Below are 24,638 nucleotides of genomic sequence, written 5' to 3' on the forward strand. Positions count from 1 at the left end.
TAATGTCCCTGAAATACTTATTCAATTAACCATTCGAGGCCCTTAAAAAGACATCTAATGATGGAAATTATCACACTGTCTCCATGGATACCCTTGTGGAAATGGACAAGTGGAGAAACTACTTGTAGAGAAGTACAAAGCGGGCGGTGCTGCGTCTCTCACTCGTGGGGATTTCATGAGGTACCAGAGGCCTTAAGCTGCTGGAGTGCCAGGCACACAACCAGAAACCAAAGTACTCAACATCTGTGCAGCACATTACAGTTTACAAACTGACCACATCATCTGAGCCTCACAGCAACCCAACCAGTTAAGTAGAGCACATATTTACTCTTTTCACGTTGTAGGTCTGGAAATAGGTTCAGGGGCTGAATAGCTCACTCAGGACCACAGAGCTCAAACCCAAGACTCATTTCACGTCCAGTGATCCTTTTTAAAAACTGACACTGTGCTGTCTCTCAGAGACCCTAGACTCTGGTACTCCGAGGAAGCGGGAGGCTCTAGGTTCTATTCACATACTGGAACCCTTAAGGAGAAGGGGAGGGTCTCTACAAAAGAAGGCCCCAGCTGAGGTGTTCTGAACTATTCCACAGCCAGTTTCTTCTCTACCTGCCACCCCAACCCAGAAGCCTCAGCAGGATGCTCTGGGTTTCCATGGGCACCAGGACACTCTGATGCGATCACCTAGCACCGCTGGGCAGCCACCTGGTGTATACATGGCTCTAGAAGGTGGAGGTTAGACTATGCTCTCTCCTGCTGTGGGGCCTTTGGGACTTGTTCGGCAAAGCCAGTCTCTCCGTCTCACACAGTACCAGGAAACTATGTGGTAATTTTGGTTGCCCAGTTGGACTGGTCAAAGTCTCATGGTAGCTATTCAACTAGATTAAAAGACAAAATTATAGTTACTTTATATTATGTACTTATTACAAGAACCAGGCATGGAGCTGAATGCTTTACACTGTCTCATTTAATGCCTGCAACAACTCTACTAGGTTGATTCTAAAATTATCCCCACTCTACAGATATGAAATGTGAGGTCTAGAGACCTCAATGCTCAAGATCAAAAATCTATTGTGTTGGACTCCCAAAAAAATAATAAATAAATAAATAAAATTAAAAAAAAAAATCTATTGTGTTGCAGATTCCAGGCCTTGTGCTCTTAACCTTGACACTGTATTGCCTAATTGAGAAAAGAAACTATCTGGATCTACACAAGACGAAGAGGACCAGTTAAAAGGCAAAATAGTCTAGTCTCACCTCTCCCCTCTCTCTCTCTCTCTTCTGTGTGTGTGTGTATACACATATATAATACAATAAAAAAAACCTGAGATGACTAGGTTGACTGTCATATGGTCTTGAATTCACTGGAGAAGAAATAAGTTTCTCCATGTAACATGGAGCTGTATTTACTCATAACTTGGGTGCACTGTCTCTGTAGGACAATATACTTTAAAACACATTTTCATTACTCAAAAGAGACCTTTACAAAATCCCATGAAACAAACTCTAACAGGCAAGGAGTGAAACTGGTGAACACCTGAGAAGCAGGCTTCGTTTCGCTCCCTTTACCACCAGAAACATGGAGAGGGGAGAAGCATTTTGCCATGAACAAAGGGCAGAGTTTTTAGAACCTGCAGTTTCCAGAAGGCTGCACGATATTATATCACTTTAAAGTAAATTTGCTTCTGATTCTGTACACACAGCTTTGAAAGAAGTCCTACATCCACTAAGGCTGAGCTTTATCCCTATGTTTTCGAATAAGAAAAACCTTAGTCAGAAATGGGTATGGGCAAGTGGTGTCTTTGTGTGTGAGCACTTCCTGTTTTCATTCCATGATCAAATATATTCTTTGCAGCACAACTAGGGGAGCTCTTGAAGGTGGCAAGTGGAGGTGCCTGAGAGCCTAATTGAGCACACTAAGGGCTTCTTGGCATGGAGGAGTTTTTCATCGTTAAGAATAAACCGTCAGCCGGGGTATTCTTTCTTGCTGTTTCTTTCTTTAATTATCTTTGAAGTCAAATAAAAACAGTTGTAATGGCAGGCTTACTTTTATGATATCATCATCTCCATGTGTTCCGGAAAAGAATATACTTCTCTAGGATTTCCCTACGTTTTTTTGCCACTGGGTACTTTCTAGCAAAAGCACGTACATTCCAAACAGATTCTTTCTTCGATCTTCACTAGATTTCTTAGTCTGAGATGCCAGGCCGAACCATCCACCAATAGAAGAGGGGGTAATAGTAAGATACGACACGTTCACTAGTTGAATTTCTAAAAAATATTTACATGGATTTATTTCCTTGAAATTGTTGTGAGGCTTTAAATATTTATATGGATTTATCTCCTTGAAATTACTGTGATGTTTAAAGGACATTTTGGAAATTGGTAGTTAGAAGCTAGTTGTTTAGCTTCAGACTGAGCAAGTTCAAACTGCTTAACTCAGAATATGGAAATTCCTCAATTCATCAAAAAGTTTGGTTTTTTAAAGGCCACTTTGGATTTAGTTTAAGTATTTCCCTCAATATCATCGATTAGCTGTGAGCTTGTTACCTTTTTCCCTAAAGCTGGTGGTGCACAGGAACTTGAAAGATTGTTTTAACTGTTACAGTTGTAGTGGAACTTGTTCTTCCAAGAGAACTGAAGGTTAATGATTTTTGTCATATTGAGACTAAGACTTAACAATTGCTACAGTTGGCCTTTGTTGAGGTGGGGTTCTTTTTTCTCTGGGCCTTTTGAGGTATTCAGAATAGGTGACAATAGCTTGCAGTTGAGAACATATGTAGAGAGACCCCTGTGGCTTATTGGGAAAAGTTGCTCCATGCTGGTTGGGTGTTTGGAAAAAAAAAATACAACCAGAGTTCTTTTATGTTCTGCTAGTTAATGAATGCATGAATGTCAAAATGGGCCAATGGCCCATTCAGGGGGCAAAGCCTCGGCAGCCCCCTTCTTTAAGAACACATCCTGAGATGCAAAATACATTTGCTTAACAAATTAAAATAATGAGATAATTCAATTAGCTTCTTTTTAAAAAAAGAAAGAAAAAAGGGTACATCGGGGATTATTGTAATACAAGAACAGGTCATACTGCACAAAAGGGAACAAACCAGTTTGAAATAATGTTAAAGAGACTAATAATGAAGGAATGCACATTGAATCATGCACTTGTAAAGAAATTTACATGAAATAATAATTTAGACTACATCTATTTTCAGTGAGCTAGAGCCAACATTTCACTTTGAAAGTTGAAATTAATTAAATGACAGAAAAATATAGTGGGGCATCTCTATTTCCAAGGACTTCCTCATGCCTGTTAGTGCATGTAAGAAAAGGGGTCTAAATTAAAATGTCGCTAGTTAGGGGTCTCTGTTCTTGCTTTCTGCACTCAGAATTATAGCCAAGTAAATCTTTCAGCTCATTAAAGATTGGAAAGTAAAAGTTTTACAGGACCATCCTCATCAAAGTTACTGAACCTCTCCTCTGCAGTTGGGGTGACGTCGGGATGAAGAGGGAAGACGTTTTCAAAGAGAAAGCAGAGGAGAATTTCCTTACAGACAAGGGAGGTGCAGAAAAGGCCGGGGAGGGGAGCAGAGAGAGGGCTGAGAGACAAAGCCAGTGGAGAGGGTAATGAAAGGGGCATGATGTGAAAGAAGGTCATGGGGAGGAGAAAAATAAAGCAGTTAATGGAAAATAAAAAGGAAGCGGGGACTGAGAGGAGAGGATGACCAGGAGGCTGGGGCACAGCGTGCTCTGACTGTTCTGGTAACCAGCACACATGAGGACGGGAAAGGAGCCTGTAACGTGAAGGTCTGTTTGAACAATGGGGAAATGGAAGGTCCAGAGAACTTAATGGACTTAACTGAGGTTCAGCCAGAACACAGGAACACTGAACTCGAAATGTCGGTTTCCCGACTCCCCAGCTCAAGCTATTTGAGTCTTCTCTCCCCGCTCCAAGGACAGGCATTAGTTAAAAATTTTCAGTTGGACAGAGAATTCTGCACAAAGCCTCATGCACATTTATCTAGATGAAAGCAACCTCAGGATGGGGAGAAGGTACATAGTACACAGTACCTAGCGCATAGTACAGCCACAAGGAGCACCCAGGCATCACCGGCCACACGCAATTCCTTGCCTGTGGCCACAGCGCACAGTGGGTTCAATCCAGGGCAGTGAGGTGGGAGGTAAGACACCAACAGGGCAAGGCAAGAGGTCCAGCAGGGCTCTGGACGCTCCGCGGGAGATTCGAGGCACAGACCTGGGCAGTGAGGGAGAGAGCTGGCTTCTAGAGAGAGGTGCAAAGTAAGTCTTCTCTATTCGGAAAGGTTGGGGGAGCAGAAAAGGTTTAAAAACAAGTACAGAAACAGCACTTTGCTTCTCTGTATTTCCCCCCTTGGACACTGAGCATTTTGATGGCAGAGGTTGTGAGACTGATATGCCGCTGTTAAAGGCGGTCATGACTTTAGCAAAGTCATCATAATGTGGTAGAACGAGCACAGAGCTGGGGACAAGAAAGGCTCGGGTTCTGGTCACAGCTGGACCTTGAGCCAATCACTTCCCTTTCTGGGTCTGAGTTTCCTGGTTTGTAAACAAAGCAGCCGAACTCTCTAAGCTTCTGCTGTTCTGTGATGTTGGTTTTGATGACTGAGGGGCTGAAAACACATGGGGATGTTTGCTTGGAAAGCAATCGCTGAAGTCTCTATTTTCAACCAAGGAAGGCAGAGCAGGAAGGAAGACCGACGGAGGAAGCCAGACAGGTGAGCTGGTGGGAGAAAGCAGCTCGCCTGCCATCCACTCGCCCCTATCCTGCCTTTCTTACTTGCTACTCTAACCAAACAAACCTTCAGTTAAAAATGAGAAACCCCTCCCCTCACACTCATTCGGCTTCCAAATTAAAAACATTTTACAGGTTAGTAAATCTCCAGCTGAGGTGATGTAGCAAAGAACAGCTGTGAAGTAATTTCAATAATGATGAGAAGAATAAGCACATGGCAAGGTTCAGGGCTTTGCTGTTGCAGCTTCAGTGCTCCTGAATAGATAAAAGTGATTAAATACTCCTGATTATCCCTGACCAATATGTAATGGATTTACAGCCCTTTCAATTAGTCAGTATTTGCTTAGGACTCATTATTTTGTCTTTGGTTAAGTAATCAGCCCAGAGACTGCATGTTCTGTCTAATTCCTCTGAGCCCCGTCAGTGCAGGGCCCTGACCTTTGAAATGGCCATAGCTGCAAGGCAAGAATAACCACTGCCATGGCAGCCTCGTTGGTTCTCCCAGCTAATCCTGACACCACCGGCCAGATCGATACACCTTCGTTTGCTACTAATGTCCTTACATCAAAATGGCCGATTTAGGAATGTGAATCTATCACGTTGCCCACCCCACCGCTGCTCCACCTCTCGCCCTTTGTAGCTCTGCTAGAAGAGATCAGCAGCCACCACCATAAATAAAAGTGGAACCTTGTCCTGGACCCATGACACTGTAACTAATGTCATTCAGCATGGCAACCCACAAGTTGGAGAATCAAAGACCTTCAGCTTTCAATGTGCTACTCTACTTTTAAGCATTAGCCTAAACAGAATGGCCTGAAAACAATCTTATAGCAAGAAACAGCCTCTGACATCTTTACCATTTTCCCAGAATTTCCAAATGAACAGTAAAATATGAGTGCCTAGTTCCTCTGTAAAAATACATTGTAATATTTTTGTCATGAGGGTCTTAGAGTCCATGGCATATATAATGACACATAAAACCGACTGCAAACAGCAAGATAAACTGTTACTTTAAAAATGTCGCACAGAGTTGATCTTTTCCCACAAGCGAACAGAAGCAGCTCATAAGATAATGGACTTGAATCGCTAAAAAACGAATCTTTAACCTCTACCTTAGAAACAAAGGCATTATAGCACCTATAACCCTTCTGTGTTTGTCATATAAACATGTGACATGTTTGCAAGCTGCTTTTGAGATTAGAGTCGCCCCTGGCACCAAGAGCTTGGACAAGCATGTAGCAAGGTGCTTTTTTTGCCTGCTTGAGGAGATGGCTTCTTTGAGAGCGTAATCGGCCACGTTTATGGATTCATGAGCTTCTTACAGCTGTTTCCCTTGGTTGCAGTTGCATTATATGGAGCTGCTCTCGTATCTTTTAGCATAAATAGCACATTTCCTTATAAATACTGTTTAGGGCCCTAGACCATTCTGAATAAGGTCCATTCCTGAACTATGGAGACAAAAACTCCTCCTTTCTACAGGGTGCTCTTTGAGTGGTGAGAGTTGGTAAAACCTTAACCGCTCTGTTAGCCATCAGATTTCAAGAAAGGGAAAACAGGCACCTTATTTTCCAAAAAAATCTGTATGAGCCCATTTGACTTGCTAGGAGAAGGCAAAACAACAAAACTCATTTTTCTCTTTCGTCTTGACTTACTGTGAGATGCTGGAAGAGCCACGCTCTCATGATATTTGTCGCTACTTTGGGGAAAATGCCTCTTTTCTTCTGGCGTTTTTTGTCCTTGTCTGGATCATCATCGTCACCTGTGCCAGGTGAAGCTACACTGTTGTCTAAACCATCCCCTAGTAGAAAGAAAGGAAAATACATTAGAGAAAACACGGAAAGGATGCCAACAACAGCGAGCAGCTAATGATGAGCTCAGCTAAGCTTGTTGAAAGAAATCCATTAAGCGGGTATATTCTCTTTCATTAAAGTATAATTGGAGACACAAATATGTAAAAGACAAAATTAAACCAGGCCTCTTCAAATGTTAATTTTGTGTGTCTCACACTCGCCCATATCATTAATTCAATTATAATTGTGCTCTTGACACAGTGCAGTAGCTCTTTGTCAATTATGGAATCCAATGTGGGAAAACCGCCATCAGAAAACCCATTCGGTGAAAATGCATCCCCATGCCCAGAGTGAACACATACTGTAGGGTAATCAAGTTAAATGTTCTGTAGTCTATATATTCTAGTCTGCCTGCATAGGTGACAGTAACTGTGTCACTGTTCATTGCACATAACACACTGCCTGCTCAGCCCCTCCTAGAACTGTCACCTCCTAAGCACACACGTTCACACACTCCTCAGATGACCCTGGACTCAGCATCCGCGTGACATGAAAACTTTTAGCTCTCTGCACCACTGATCATTATCATTAAAAAAAAAAAAGATGCACATCAAGATAGGGTGCTCACTTAATCAGAAGTTTCTATCAACATCTTTCTCTTCTGTGCTTTTCTCTGGCATTAATTGTGCATTAGCAAAAATCATTTACTTTTAACAGTCATAGTTATTTTTTCTTGCCCTCCGGCAAAAATGCCTTGAAAGCCTGCCTGGAGGGCATCTAAATTATGTATCTGAAAAACTCTTCTGGCAAGGCATTGCAGGACCCCTACTTTCTTAAAATTCATACGAGCACGTCTTCCTGTTTTTGGGAAGGCATCAATCAAGAGGAGCAATATATGCCACATCCCTACATTAATATTTGAACTAATAACTTTAAAAAAAGGAAAGAAACAAGATCCGACTTGTGGCATAATCAAATGCAAAATAAATGAAGAATACGGGGACAGCACTGGGGCTTTATAGATGGCTGTGTTTTCCTTGCACATCATTAGCCTGGAGCCACACGAAAGAGGAAAACAGAGAAGTGGAGAGTTTATGCTCCCTGCTGGTGTTTAAGAAGCCACGGTCCTGGAAGGACATCTGGGAATTGCGCTGAGATGGGGGTTTTTGTAATTTAAGAATAGACATTCATTAGCAGTAAATGCCATAAATCCCATGCTAAGTAAAAACCTTGTCCAAGAAAGCCTAAAACAATAAACTCTGTGCTCAATGTAGCCTGAGCTAGACGCTCCGCAGCTTCCCAGGGAAATACTATAGATCCACCAGCTCATTCCCAGACCAGCTCCCTCCTCCTGGATTGGGCCACACGGGACATCCTGCCATGGCCCCTCGCCTCCTAACCTGTCCCGTCGGCTCGGTGGGCTTCCCTTTACCTGTTCTTTTCCTTTCGCACCACAAAAACCCTCAACCTTCTTTGACCAGAGAAGCAGAAAAGCCACAGCAAAGAGCTGGCAGATTAATTTTATTGACATTTCCATTTTCACTGCAATGCGATACCCTCCATCACATGGAAGAGATGACCCTCACTATTTACAGACTGACAGGCCACTTCATTACAACCACCCTGCCCCAAGGCAAAGCAGCTCCCTTCCATCTGCCCAAACACTAGAGCATGACCCTGAAGTTGCTGTTCTCTTTTTCTTTGCCGTCTGTTATGATAAAAAAAAAAAAAAAAAAGTGAGTCGAAAGGACCCCAAATAGTCAAAGAACTAATCAGAGTACAGGGAAACAAAGGCATTTGACTTTTGAATACTGGCTAGATGGAGTCTAGTCTTCATCTGCCTACTCTCCCTGCACACCTATGTACACTAGGGGGTCATCTGCACAAGGACACACACACACACATACACACAGGCTCAAGCAGGGACACGCGTACACGCTTTCCACCATGCCAAGGAACTGCTGCAAGGCAAATTCTCACCCACACTAATGGCTTCTGACTGCTCCTTGGCAACCCTAGCATTTTAACCTGGGTGGATGTGCTCTCCAAAATACAGACACTGGAGCGATCTCATCAGCTGTTCATGTGACACAGATGGAGAGTGGCTATTAGGAGCCAGGCAGTGGGCCTTGGGGATCTGAGGTGCTGTTCTGTAGCCTGAGGCGATTTTGAAAAGCAGTACCCTGAGATGAGGAAAAAAAAATCCACACTGCAAGTGCAAGTTTGAAGTCAGTCAGTCTGTCTGTCGACCTACCCCGGATAAAGATATCTTTGTCTCCGGATGGAAAATCTATGTGGGCTATCTGGATGTACATTTCAGATAATGTATGTATGGAATGGCTCTTCCTTCAATGTCTTCCAAATATAAAAACACACACTGTAAACAATGCCTGTGTGTATATATTTCTTCCTAAGCACATATGGTTTCTGTGTATATGTTTAAGCTGAAATTGTCAGGATTTTGTTAAAATCTCATTTAGCTTTTTTTGATAGATTTTTTTTGAATATACTTAGTTTAAAAGGTTAATGGCTTAACTGAAGGAAGTTCAACAAAAAAAGGCATTTGCCTTTTTAACCCAATCAATGACCTTAAAAATGAGAGACAGTGTTTCCACGGTGTATTTTCTCTTGCTTAAAAGCAGAGAGGGCTGGTAACACCTTCAAACTATATGATTCACTATATTTAGCTCAAGAAAAAAATATAGCTGGATTGAGCATCCTTTGGTGACTGACAAACTGGAGAAGACAAGAGCATTATATGCATTTTAACATAAGCGGTCCATTTTACATAAATGTAAACTATCTGAATTTGGATCCAGTGTAACAAATAATTATAAAGAAAAATGCACCTATTTTTATAATAACTGGATACTCATCATTAGATTTTTAAATTAATATTAGTGTTTATATCTCCATAAAGATAGAAATTTTCTTCTCCAAACACACAATAAATTTGTTTTTTCCTTCAATAGATTGTGAATCAACTCCAGCATAGAGGACTAACAGCAGCAATTTTTCCTTTAAAAGAAAAATTTTAAAAGGCAACCATGTGATCTGCAACCTAAAACAAAATTGTGCAGATGATGTTAAAGTAGCCCTTAAAGTGGATATTGTTTCCTTGTTTTAGGGCTGCATGTGTATTAGGAGAGAGCTGGCAATCCTTGGCATCTGTGCCGAATGAGTTTCTGTGCCGAAAAGGGTGTGTAAACGGGCACAGATGCACGTGTCAAAGGAGGTACGGGAGATACTGGCATATATTTAAGCATCTGAAGTTAGGACTCAAAAGTGTGGAATCCTTTCTGGGGGCAGGAACTGTGTCTTGTTTATCTTTTTATCCTGAGAGTACACCTCCATGTCTGAGCCAGAGCAGACACCCAGTGATGGTCTGGTGTGTGAGTGAAGGGCTAAACTTATCAATGAGTTTATTTAAGGGCCCTCCCCTCTCTTTGATAATTCCAAACTGGGGCAACTGCACTCTTCATGGTCCTGAAGGGGCTGGGTGGGCTGCCAAGTGCACACAGTCACTTCCAAACCTGCTGAGAACGGCACTTCTTCGAAGAACTCAGGGCCTATTAGACCCTTTTTGAAGGGCTGACCCAAGGCCACTGCACCAGCGTTTGCCACCTCTGATGGGGAAAAACTAAATAAAGAACTACTGGGCACGCTTCTTTTAAAAGGCTGCTAATCTCCTGACTAAAGGCACGGTCTAATTTTGGGGCAAAGATACTCAAAATAGCTGTGCATTACTGAACATACCGTGTGTGACCATGGAAAGAAATACACAAGGCCTGTGGATAGATACCTTTGAAGCAGACTAAGTTATCAGGTGGGACTGTTAAAAACACAGGTCCCCAGGCCTTATCCCAGACTTACTAAACCAAAATATCCTGGGGCAGAGACAAGGAATTTGTATTTTTAACAAGTTCCTTGGGTTTGGTTACACAATCAGCCTAGCACTGGTTCTTCAACTAGCTTTTGGAAGCCACCGAACTAGATGACCTTCTAACTTGAGGTAAGATGCAACCTCAAGAACAGGTAGGTAGTGAAAATTCTATTCTACTGCCACAGAGGGGATCAGAGGTTGCAATGAGCACCTACAATCTGGCCTGGGCCTTATTCACTGTGGGAAAGCTGGTGCTCTTGGTCACAGGTACTGGCCAACACAAGGGAGCCCCACCTTATCTTCTGGTGGTGAGGGCTACACAGGAAGAAAGAAGCTGTAGAACACTGGCTCTCAAAATGAGGACCAGCACCATCAGCAATGGCAAAGAAATTGCAAGCAATGCAAATTCTTGGACCCACCCCGGACCCACTGCATCCGAATCTCCAGGGATGGGGCTGGGCTATCTGAGGGTTACTAAGCACTCCAGGTGATTTTTTGACTAACACTCAAGTTTGAGAGGCACTGCTGGAGGCACAGAGAATATCCCTTTAGCCCACTACCCCTGCTGGTGGTTGTCTGAAGCCCTGAATCTAATCTCTGGGTCCTCCTCCTGTTTCAAGACTCTGAGGTATTTTGAGAGCATCTCTGGCTGGATTTACACCTGTGCTCTAGAGAAGGCGGTCACACACGCTTCCCATAGCTGAGCACGCTATGCTCAGAGCAGGGCGCTGGTGGGGAGAGCAGCCCCGGTCCGTACCTACCTAAAAGAGCAATATTGAGGGAGTCTAGTTGCAAGGAAGTTAACCCTGGGATGCCATGGGTATCCAGGTGTAGGCAAAATCCATATCTGTAGCTATGAAGTCAGTGGATCAGGGAAAGATATGGGCACAGGATGAGAGGATCCTCAGATGATTCTAAGCAAAAGTTCCCAATCCAGACAATTCTTGGCCATAAAGACTACCCAGGCAAAAGGACACCACTTCCTTTCATTGGCATATTGTCTTAACTCCATTTAGCCAAAAATCTGTGTATATTTTAGACGTCAGCTGCTTGGCTTGGAATAAAGGAACTATTCAAACAGCGATGCTGTGCTACAATGAGTCCAACACCACTGGGATATGGCCTTCTTGACCCATCAGAAATATAGGGCAAATGGAACAACCAAGAGGGTCCTAGTCCATCTTTTTCTTCCTATTCCACCTCCCCGCAGCCCTCAAAAAACAGCCCAGACATTTATCAGTGAAGAAACTAAGGCCAAAAGGTTAAATCCTTGCCTAAGATTCCACAGCTACATGTGATCAAGGATAAACCAGAGTCAGGTAACTCCAAGTCCAGTGTTACTACCACTGGTATTTTCACATATTGTAAGTTATCTTTCACTTTTCAAAGCATTACCTCATTTGAACTCTGCTATCAAACCAGGCTTGATCCTACAGGTAAAGGTCTAAGTGCAGAGGAGAGATTAGATCTAGGGCCCAGGGGTTGGGACTGAGCTAGAACTGGTCCAGGCTCGTCCAGGTTCAAACAGAAATGTGCGAACTTTTCTCCCACAAGTAAGCCAGCGCCTGTAAGGTCTTTAGATATATTTAGTACAGCAAGACTCTTTGAGACTCAGGATTTTTTTAATGGGTTTATTGTAGTCCAAGTGGAGGTCCTTATATGGACAGCACCAGCCTGACCTTCAGAACCCAGAGATGCTGCAAATATTTGAGCATCTACTGTCCATACAGTCAGGATCTCATGGGCTGTGATGTCATCACTGTGCAACACTATGAACTTCTTCATGGAGCTGTAACTAAAGTGATATGTTCCTCACCTCAAAGTCACTTTTTTTTTAAAGCTAGAATAAGACTTCTATGACATCTGGAACCCTGTCAAATAACAAACTGAAACAAACCTCTCAGTACTGTATTTTCAGAGAAATATTAGGACAAATGAATACGTTTGGATTAATAGCATTTGTACTTCTTTTGAGTAAGTCGGTGGCACATTATTTGATTCTCACTTCTCCCCGTTTTAGACAAAGTTTAATAGTTAAATACATTCATATAAAATATATGCTGTAAAAAAGAGTGATATCTCAACTGAAAGAATGTGGCTTTTTTTTTTTTCTTCTCTTTTTTGATAAATAGAAACTCTCTATATTTATTATCATTTTTATTTGGGGCAACGTAAAGTCACTAATTTCAGACATACACATACACACACACACATCTTCCAAACTACTTTCAGAACTTAGATATATTCATGAATATATAGATATTTATATGTCTGATTATAAACCTTAATACATAAATTATACTATTACCTTTTTCAAAGAATTCACTAATTTATACATAAGTATCCAAATATATCTGTAGATGAACTGCATATTTTTGCCTACAGTCATATTTACACACACATACATATACAAGTTTACAGAATTCTTAAATGTTAGTATTTCACGTTAAGTAAGGTAATCCCTTTGCTACACCATTTCCGGCTCTCTAGAATACAGGCTCCTCCTCTTCCTTAATATTGCTGTCACTTTCATTATCCTCATTATACAAATAACTTTCACGACACTTGCAAAGCTCCAACCCTCAATCTTCACAACAAATGAAATGAAATAACTACTATTATCAATTCCATTTTACAGATAAGGAAAACTGAGACTCAAAAGAATTAAGTAACTTGTCAAAGGTCATACAGTCAGGAGGTAGCAGAGAGGTGCTTGTCCTGTAAAGCCCATGCTCACATCCTCTATCCTCTCCCTTAGGCTGCTAGGAAAACAAGAAGAGGTGAAACCCACTGGGTTAGCTCTCACCGCTCAAGAAACAAACCCCAAGAGAGAGGCCTTATATAGTCACATTTATGAACTAAAGAGATAGAGGATGACAGCATATTTAAAAGTAACTATAGGGGCCTCCCTGGTGGCACAGTGGTTAAGAATCTGCCTGCCAGTGCAGGGGACAGGGGTTTGATCCCTGCTCCAGGAAGATCCCACATGCCGCAGAGCAACTAAGCCCATGCGCCACAACTACTGAGCCTGTGGTCTAGAGCCTGTGAGCCACAACTATTGAGCCCATGTGCCACAACTACTGAAGCCCATGCTCTGCAATGAGAAGTCACCACACTGAGAAGCCAGTGCGCCACAATGAAGAGCAGCCCCCGCTCACCGCAGCTAGAGGAAGCCTGTGCACAGCAATGAAGACCCAATGCAATAAATAAATAAATAAATAAATAAATAAATAAATATTTTTAAAAATAAATAAAAATTAAAAAAAAAAGAAGGTAACTATGAACCAAGAAACAAACAGATGCATATTTTTACACAGTTATGTCCATTATCTACAGGACTATTATTGTTCCCCGTGGACCTAAAGTTCAAATTAAATATGATTTTGAAATAGGTGTATCTGTTTAATTTTAAGAGTTTTCTGAAACAAGGAATCTTTCAAAATTCCATACATTTAGCCCTGTGCCCTTGGCCAAAAATGCCCTTTGTCTTCCCTTTTTTTTTTACTCCTTCCCATTCTTCTTTGCCCAGGCAAACTCCTATTCAAACTTCAAAACCCAGTAAAAAAGGAATCTCCTTTGTAAAGCTTTCTGTATTTCCCACTAACAGAGCTGGTATACTATGCTTTTGATTTCTTTAGCAGTTTGTTATTGCCTCTGCTATATTTACTTATCTGTTTTACAATTTATCTGCTACTAATTTGTCTGTCCTGCTTGACTGTTAGCTTCTTCAAGGCAGGGGCCATGTCTTATTCGTTTCTGATTCCCAAGCCCTGACACAGAGTACACAGTCAAATGTAAGTGGGATGGACAGATTGGCAGGAATAGCCTTGAGACATATTATTAAGCCCCTATGAGAATGTAACCTGCTTTGAAGAAGGTCCATGAAGGGAGTCTCTGGCTCTGGTAACCTGTTCTAGCAGACACCCCGCCTTGGGCTCCCTCACTCCACTCTCCCTGCTCTAGAGGCACTGGGTGTATCATGCCCAGTGTTTTACTACTCAGCATGGCCCTCCTCAGAGATGATCCTTACATGTCTAAGACAAATGTCATATATCGTTTTCGAAAATGGTGCTCCATCTCTCAAACCTGCCCAAATCCAATGGGGAAGAGAGAGTGCTGGGAGAGGGCAGCTGCCCCTTGCCAGGCTGTTCAGATTACTCAGAACATTACAGTTAAAAATGAAGTATCCCATGGCCATGGAACGGCAACACATAGCTCTTTGGAAACTCATTCTCTGTCATCATTTCTTTATGTTTTTTTCCTTTTAATAGGGTACTTTAAAAACAGGATTAAAAATGTACTGAGTCAAAGATATTTTCTTTCAGGGACTAACTTCCAGGAGTTTAATTTAGAACGTCCCACTGAAAAATCTGAATCAGGGTTTCCAATAAGAGGCAAAAAAGAAGCTGCTGCTGCCTTTGCCCAGTTCTATGTTAGACTCTAGCCGGACAAAACTTGCTTTCCAAGAACCATCCGCAAAGTAAATCTTTTTCCACGTGCAATTTACCTTTCTCACATCAGATGAGGTTGGGGGGAGGGGGAAGCTACAGACCCAGAAACGTGGGGAGGGTGAGGGGCGAGAGGTGGGGTGAGGGGCCAGCAGTGAGACCTGCTAATTACTGATCTCTTTTACTCTCCTGCTGTGCTTAACTGTCTGGACACGTTAAAGTGAAATTTTTCTGTGATTTTTCAAGTGACTCGTTCATGGCCCACTAGCATGGAGGGAAGCAGGAGAGGTGAAATGCTTTCGTTTACATGCAACATTTACTAACTGTGTGGGTTTTCCAACATTAAAGAGAGGACAGTGACCCAGGCCACCTTTTTCACACTCAAAAGAGCACCGAAAAAACAAGTCTTCATCGGCTTACCTCAGGCTTCCCTGGTCCTGAACACCCTCCCCCCGGGGTATGAGCAGAAAGGGAAAAAAAGAGGGGATTTTATGCTCCTTTCTCTTCAACTTTTCAGGCGGTATAAGCAGCATTTAGCAAATTCAGCCCCAAATGGTTCCAAATGCTCAGAGCTGTAGGGGCTCATTCTTTGTTCTCCTCCCCTATTTACACAGGATTTACGCAGGCTCTCCACTGAAGGGACCAAAAGCACTTCCATTCTCACCGACTCGGCTGGACGGTGGCCCCGGCTGCTGGCCCGGCCCGCGCTGGGGGATTTCTGCCACCTGGAGAAGGCGACAAACTGCGCCCTGACCCAGTGATCCAGAGACAACCTGGCCCGGTGCAGGCTGCTGCAAAGCTCAGGCTGGAGAAGATGAGCTAACCTTCCAGAAGAGACACGAAAACCCAGCCAAGGCTGGGCAAGTACATGTGCGTCCAGAGACAGATAGCATGCACTTTAAAATATGCAGCTACATTATAGAATGGAAAGTGGTGGGTGAAAAAAAAAATTCAGACTGCAGCTTGGATGAAAACCACTTCACCCACTGGTTGGAAAAATAAAGTGTAAAAACAGACAGATGGACACATATGTAAATGTGGCAGTGTTTTAGGCTTTCGCTGGCAACGTGAGCGTCGTAGTATAGTTTTGCACGCCTGTATTTTCCATATCATGTTGAATCCTGTTAACTGTTGAACAGAAACATCCTCATACTGGTCCTTGACCAAATCAGTCCCCTCAATTTACCCGTCAGGAGCCATAAAATGGCTTTGTTTATTGACTGGAACCCTCTAATCCCTTATAGCAGAAGTGAACGAAAGCTTCCAAACTCTTAGCCTGTGCTTCCCTGAGGCTGGGTACTCTCATCTGAAATGTATACATATTTCTAATTTATGCTTGACTTAAGTGGATTTCTCTCATTGAAATATATATATATATATTTCATAATTTATATATACAGATAGAATTTCACTTGAAAAAATTTTTAATTGAAGAATAGTTGATTTACAATGTTGTGTTAATTTCTGCTGTACAGCAAAGTGGTTCAGCTATACATACATATGCATTCTTTTTCATATTCTTCTCCATTATGGTTTTTCACAGGCTATTGAATATAGTTCCCGGTGCTACACAGTAGGACCTTGTTGTTTATCAATTCTATATATACTAGTGAAAATTTTTAAATATTTCAGTAAAGGCTATCTATTCCCCTAGGCTCCCACAGAATTCTCTAAAGGATATTGACTGAACCCAGTAGAAAAGTAAATTCCTTTTCCTTTATAATTCAGCAGATTGCTCCGTCTCTGTGGTAGGGGATAACAGAATGTACTTTTTCCTCAGTTACCTGATAAGCACATAGAAAAGTACAGAGTAGGTTCCAAAGTTATTCACAGTGAATCATAATAAAGTTCTTCTGGGCGCTCTAATGATTCATTTTTAGTGATCTCTCAAATGCCCTTTTCCACAGTTAACACTCAGACTTTATGAAGGTGGAAAGCAGGGACAAATGTCCACTCAAGTCCCAGCTCTCAAATTTGACTCTCCTTGCACTACACTACCTACAGCTAAAGCTTTTTTAATGTTCTGTTCGCCTCCCCAGAGTGGCATTTCAGCTAACAGAGTTCACAATCTTTCAGCCCTAAACACAGAAGGCTGCTATCTTCAAGTCATCCAAGGAATGTGTCAGATACCATCATCTCCCTCCTGCGATACAAAGAACCAGAGAGAGAGAGAGACCAAGAGAAGACCGAGCTGATCAAGTTACCAACAGCCCAGAATGCCCCTCGCAGAAGGTTAATCTTTGAACCAGCAAATGTTATAATTAGGAGCCTTGAAGTTGGGCTGAGGCTGGTCACTGAAAGAAAGACCCTAAAAGAGAAAGTATGAATGGCACACAGCTCTTTCACCTAATGGTTTGACACAAGGGTCATGATTTTTATGGGAAATAATACAAAAATGAGTTGCTATGATGGGTGAGTCTCTTTCCCACATCTCCTACAAAAGAGAAAAGGTGGTTGGGGAGAGATGTCTTCCCAATTTCACTTAGCTATGTTTCAGTACAAATTGTGAAAATTATGCAAATAACAATTTTGGCACCTTTGCTAGAGGAAAACATTATTAAATTATGCTCTAAGTACTTTGTCTGCTTTAGTAATTACTCTCATGTAACTGTAAATATAAATAGCTGTTATTCTGTTTAAATTTTTAATCATGCAAAATATTGTCACACAAAATGTCCTTCTGTTGCAGCCTAACTGGGATTTTCTTTTTTAAAATATCCGTATTTAACTGAAGTGGACTATTTTTAGCCTTGTAAAGTGTTTTAGTAAAGATAGCTGGCTAACATCTCCAAATCAACAGGTCTTTCAAGGAAAGATATGGCCTTCGTATTTGCAAAAAGAATTTCCTACAAAAGACCATTTATAAAATGTATTTTTAACATTTTATACTAATCTAGAATATAATCAGTCTGCTTTCAAGAATGTGTTAACTACATTAAATCTATATGTTCAGTATGTAACAATAATAATGTTCTCATTCTATCAACTATAGGATTTTATATCTTACTATCTGTCAGCATACTTTAATATTAAATGAAACATTAAATATCAACCAATAATAAAATTCACTAGAAGGAATAACAAAAAATTATTTCATTCAATTTTTAGGACCCTTACTTTATTATCATATTTGCTATCTAAAACAAAAGTAGGGACAATACATTTTTATATCAGTTGGTCAGTCTGAACTCTTAGTATGATATTTCTTTGTGAATTTATATGAATAGATATCATTCTAAATAGCAGAACAACAAAAACAAAAACTTTTTAATATTTCTTCCACTTTCTCAATTATTGTGAAATGAAAACAATAGAATGTTTCAACAAAAGTGCAACTTTCCAACTGACATTGTTAAAAAATGCAAAAAGAAATCTTTTAAATAAAAGCTAGCCATCTCTATGATAATAATAATTCTTACCAAGACAACAAATTGGAATATCTATCAACATTCCCTTTGGAAAGTTTTCTACATATAGAAAAAAGAACAATAGTACCTATGGAGTTGACAACTGGTTTTAGGAGACTATTTTTAAACTGTTAACACATCATAATTGGAGCATGCATGTTATTTATTAGAAAATTATATTTTCTACATTTTTCAAAGAACATTTTCACACAACAGAGTTTCCTAATAAAACTTTGGATTTTTGTTCAACAAGTTTATAAACTAAATTGCGAACATTTAAAAAGTAACTACTCTGCATTCAGAGATTTTACTTATGATTTCTTTAAGTAAATCTACTACTATGATTCGAGAACAAGCAGGTATATTTTTATAATGTTATGTAAATAGATCTCCACAACATACATGTGGTAGTCCTAAGGGAAAAAAATAATGTGACTGCTTAGTCAGAATAATCTAAGAGTAAATTGACTGTTCTTCATATAGCTTATGTACTAAAAAACTACAGACACGAGGCCCTTTAAAAGTACACTTTAAATGGAGAATGACTGCTGAGTATATAGCTTTTGGGGTGATGAAAATATTCTAAGACTGATCATGGTGATGGTTGCACAACTCTGTGAATATACGAAAAACCAATGAATTATATACTTTAAATGGGTGAATCATATAGTATGTGAATTATATCTCAATAAAGCCATTATATTTTTAAAAATGAATACATTTTGCTTCCTTATTCAAAAGAGCATGCTGGACAAAGTATAAAAGCCTAGTAGCTGAGTTTGAAGTTATCCATAATCTTTTCTGAATTGCTTCAAAACAATGTGATTTCAAGGCCACTTAATGTCATCTCAGGACCTTGCATATGGACAGACATTTGTACTTAAAAACATTTGGGATGGATTTTACACTGTTTAGGTTACAAAGATATGCACTGATGGAAAGTAGATTGACCTTAATATGGTACTGAATTTAATCCTTCTCCATGCTCAATCCCAGTGATTACAGCAGAACCCTAGTCCAAATTATTTACCTCTTTCAAGGCTTACTTTAGTTACCAGAATAACCCCAAAAGACTTCCACACAGACACACACACACACACACACACACACACACACACACACACACACAACTACATTTCTTCTATGTAAGCTTCTTCAAGTTGGGCACCATAACTTTTATTTTTTTTCATAACTTTCTTAGAACTTTGTATAATGTTATGGGTGAAGTACATGCCTAACCTTTAATTAAATGAATGGATAGATAACTCTCATATTCCTTGGGATATGTTTTATTCTTTGTGCATTTATATCTAAAACTTGGGAACAGAAGCCATCTAAGAATGTAGGTCTCTAAGAGTTGAAACTGGTCATATAGTTGATGTTTTATAAATTTCAAAGGCATTTTCCTGTAAGATACACTGCCTGGAAGAAGCAACTTTATTGAAAGAGATAATTAGTGGTAGAGATGCCCTATATTTGGGAAAGTACCCTACATACTTGGTTCACCCTTTTTCTAAATTCCTGACTTTATTCTATTTGGAGGGGCAGCTGTACTACTATGGTTGTACTTTGGAGGCTCACTTCTGACATACTCCTTGCCCCTCCACTCTGTCCCTCAGCCCCATCCACGCATAATCACAGAGGAACATACCCTTGGGGGAAAATGTTGATGCAGTGGAAGAAGCATGAGCTGGGTGAAAAAACAGATCCTATATTAAATTTCCAGATCCATTCCTTACTGGTTGAGTATGACCCTGGTCAGGAGTTTAACCCTCTAAACCTCAGTTTCCTCATCTATGCAATGGGAAGAAATATACATACCCAATAGGTTAATTATGAAAGTTAAATGAAGTAATAAGAGTAATTACTAAATTCCTACCTTGTACCAGATGCTTTACACTTATTAACAAGCTTAGGAACTTTACACATGACATCTAGCCTCACATGACACCTAACACATCAAAGGTGGATCAATAAATGCTAGTTATTTCCATCTTAAAATGAACTAATATGAAAGGATAAACAAAATGTGGTATATCCATACACTGAAATACTACTGAGCAATAAAAAAAACACAAACTACTGACACATACAACATGTCTCATCTCAGAGTTATTGCACTAAATAGAGGAAGCAAAACAGAAAACTAGAAACTATATGATTTCGAAAATATTAAATTCTATAAAATGCAAATGGAAAACAGATCAGTGGTTGACTGCGGACAAACAAGGAGGCAGGGATGGGCTAAAAAGGAGTATAACGAAACTTTTCAGTGCTGATGGAAATGTACAGTATCTTGAATATTGTGCTGGTCTCATAAGTGTACATAACTGTCCAAACTCACTAAACTATAAACTTTAAATGGGTGAATTGTGCATGAAATTTATACCTCAATCAAGTTGATAAAAATAATGTTAAGCAGATTATAGTTACATCTCCATAAACCTTGGCAAAAACAGATTTAGTGGAAAATACAGCTTACAATACAGAGATTGTAGGAGTGCGGATTCTCCCAGTTACTGCAGTGAAGTCCTGAAAGAATGAAATGATTTAGGACAGCAATTAAAAGATGCTGTGTGGAGAAGCCCAACATAACACTTATAAACCTGTTGATTTATACTATTTTCTTTAACTTCATGAAGATGTAAAGTAGGTGGTCAAAATGTACTTCAAAGATTTGACTCAAAAATATTTTTATCCATTGGTCAAATCCCATTATGAGAAATACTATTAACAAAGAACTCTTCAGGTTACAAAAAAAAAGTACCAATAATACTCAAGAAGGTAACAGAAATAATTCTTAAGCCATTTTTAAAAACTCTTTTGGGAAGTTCAGTATTAACCCATTCCTCCTAATCATAAGAATCGAACACTGGAGATCTTAGTCAATTTTAGAGGAAATGACACTGTTATGAAAGACTCTAAGCACCTTCAAGATTAAAAATGAATGGAGGGGCTTCCCTGGTGGTGCAGTGGTTAAGAATCTGCCTGCCAATGCAGGGGACATGGGTTTGAGCCCTGGTCCGGGAAGATCCCACATGCCTCAGAGCAACTAAGCCCATGTGCCACAACTACTGAGCCTGAGCCCTAGAGCCCATGAGCCACAACTATTGAGCCCATGTGCCGAAACTACTGAAGCCCACGTGCCTAGGGCCTGTACTCCACAACAAGAGAAGCCACTGCAATAAGAAGCCAGTGCACTGCAATGAAGAGTAGCCCCTGCTCTCTGCAGCTACAGAAAGCCTGTGTGCAGCAACAAAGACCCAATGCACCCAATCAATAAAAAATAAAACAAATAAATAAAATTTTTTAAAAAATGAATGGAAAATACAGAATTAATATTAACCCTTGCCAGTCAGTTCTGTGCCTTCAGATAATCCCTGAATCCTTCGTATGAAAACAGAACTAAGATTTGTGGAGCACCTAGTAAGTTGCTAGGTATAATAGGTATTCTCTCCCCCACAGGACAGTTCAGAGTTCAGTATTTTAATCACTTTAATATCTTTGGAAAGTGAAGCCAGACAGGTTAAGAAACTTGCCTAAAGTCACGTGGCCAGTCAGTAACAGAGCTGGATCTTCAACTCAAGTCTATGAACTCAGTTTCACAACACAGCCTCTACTCCCATATGGAATGGAATTCATATTCTAAAAAAAGTAGACTGTGGGGAAAGCAGTGCTTTATGACTTTGAACCTGGGTAACTGGTACTTACTAATGCCTGATCATGGCCAAGTGATTCATCTGAATTTGGAGGCAGGTGATATTTGGCTCACCTCAGATAACCAGTAAGAGTCAGATTCATTTCATTCTTACTTTCTCCTTCCTTCTTTCATTTGTTTTTAATGACTCATTCACATGGGAAAAAGCAAAACAAAGCAAAACAAAAACCTATGAAAACAGAGTCACCACCAGCTGAAAAACACATTTGCTTAAGAAAAATAATCTTTTCCTCATTCTTCCAGAACTCATACTTCAAAATGGCACAAAAGCAAAAGGCCCACTACATGGGAAATATTACCACACCTGATTGCCATCCATCTAACTGCAGAAAGACCAGGAGCTGAAAGCCAGGTAGTTATTAGTTTACCATAGCACACCCCCCACACTTTGTCATGAAGATGGACAACTCAACTTGAGGGCACCAGTGTGAACTTTATTTGGGCCCTGTTGGCTGATAAAACAGGAACCGCAAAGGTCTTTGTTTGAGAGAAAATGTTCTTCAATCATTTCCCAGGAGGAAAAGGAAAGGGTCTGTCTCTCAGTCGGTTTATTCATATACTTGTGGCAAACCAACCCAAGAGAGAACTGACATCTTTGCTGCAAGATCAGATCTCAGAGCCACCAATCAAATACCAGTCCAACCTTAATATGCTGATGCAGCAAATTTCCGGATCTTGATCACACGAGGCTAGGGAGTCATTCTTCTCAGTGATAAAGTCGGTGAATGCACTCTTGAGAAGATAACAAATTAAAAACCAGCTGACTCGACACCATTTGAGTGAGGAATTCACTGCTGACCCAGTACAACACAATTTCTACCACCAGTCAGTAATCACCAAAGAGGTGGCCAACTTCATTTCATAATTGTAAAACTATGCGTAACACAGGGTCTCAGCACAGCTAAATGATAACTGTCCGATTCACATCATGCAGATCTACCGAAATTGACAATGACTTCCTCAAGTATTTATATCCTGAGTCTTTATGTTAAAGTTCCAAGATTCTAAAGCAAATTAGGAATTCTCAAAACTGGTATATTATTTAAATGAGCAGAAACGTAATAAGAACTATGTAACTTCGAAGATTACTCCACTTTGAAACTCTGTGTTTTGAATCTATAGAATCCCCACTAAAATACCTAGTTTTTCTACAGTTGATACATTATGCTGGTGGAAAGCAGAGTTGATATCCTCTATAGATCGGCCACAAAATATTAGGAAAATAATTACCTGACTAATTGTTGTGTGACGTGTATCACGGACTTGGAAATGTATGATCTTGGATAAAAATATCTTACATTTAAGTAGTGATTTTTCAGCTTTCAAATCATTTTTTCCAACTCTTGATCACTACAACAAAGTGTAAGGGGCATATCCTATTACCCGCATTTAACAGATAAACCAAGTACGTACGGTTAACATTTTGGTAACTCCTTGTCTTGACGGAGCACTTTCCATTACTTACAGTCTATAAATATTATAAGGTTGAACCATCTGAAATTGCTAATATTTGACCAGTTCTAACCTACCAAAATGCCAACTTCATAAAAGCAATATTTCCAGCTTTACTATCAATCATAAACTTGGTTGTTTCTTTTGCTTTTTCTACTTTTCAATGTGCTTGTTTTTACCAATATGTCTTAGCCTCACTCTTACAAATCCCTTCAATCATTTTCTCTTTTCTGAAGAGATAAAAAGGTAAAGAGAAAATAAACACTAATAAAGGAAACCCTAGCCTATGAGCAGCCAATGAAGTTACACATAAAAAATTTACCAACAAACAATCACGGGATGGGAGACGTTGCTGTGTTTTTAATGAGGGATGTAGCAAGAAGCCTCTTCACAGTATTCAGAAAAAGGAACTATTCTTGTCAATTCTAATTTCAAACTTCAACAACAGTAATTAGCATTGAGAAATGATTAGAGTCTATTCTATTATATGTCTCTGGAGAAATTTTCACTCTAAATGTTTCCTATAATAACAACAGCAACATTAATAAAAAACGATATTTATCGAGTACTTACTCTCTTACAAACACTCTGCTAAACACTTCACATGCTTTACCTCATTTAATTCTCACCATCCTATCAGGGTTGATTTTCCTTTTACACATGAAGAAACTGAGGCTTTGGAAGGGTTAAGCAATTAGGTCAGAGGAATAATAAGTGGCAGAGACTGGGTTCACACCCATGCCCTTAAAACACGGCAAGAGACTGCTACCCATGACAGCTAATCCCTGCGACTCCCAGCCCATCTAGCCAGAATTTTCTAGCCTCATGAAACGTCATAACATTTCTATACCCTACTGAACCATTCAGTCCGTTAAAGTGTTTGTGGTCTATCAATTTAATAGAAAATTTACATTTCACCATGACCCGTAAGTGTCACGAGGACAGGCACTAGGTCCGTGGTATCACCCTGTACTGGCAACACAGAGACAGTGCCCAGCACACAGCAGGCACCAAAGATGCTTGTTAAGAAAAGAAATTAATAATAATTCTTCCCTGTGGTTTTTTTTTTTTTTTTTTTTTTTTCAGTCCGAAAGCCTCACCTGTCTTCCTTGTGACAAAGTAGAGGGCTCTCAAGCAATCCCATTCTAGATGTTACTTAACTTTGGGGTCCCTCC

At 40.2% G+C, this 24,638-nt stretch overlaps 1 protein-coding gene across 5 annotated transcripts in view; it reads right to left on the bottom strand.

Annotated features, from left to right (window-relative positions):
* MEIS2 (Meis homeobox 2) overlaps positions 1–24,638 on the bottom strand; it is a 199,137-nt gene that overhangs the window by 130,832 nt on the left and 43,667 nt on the right. For all 5 annotated transcript variants that reach the window (XM_057723833.1, XM_057723835.1, XM_057723836.1 and 2 more), the window contains exon 8: positions 6,418–6,563. In XM_057723833.1, the coding sequence (XP_057579816.1) occupies positions 6,418–6,563 (146 nt within the window). The remainder of the gene's footprint in view (positions 1–6,417; positions 6,564–24,638) is intronic.

The sequence above is a fragment of the Hippopotamus amphibius genome, chromosome 2, assembly GCF_030028045.1.
Source record: "Hippopotamus amphibius kiboko isolate mHipAmp2 chromosome 2, mHipAmp2.hap2, whole genome shotgun sequence".
NCBI classification, from domain to species: Eukaryota; Metazoa; Chordata; class Mammalia; order Artiodactyla; family Hippopotamidae; genus Hippopotamus; species Hippopotamus amphibius.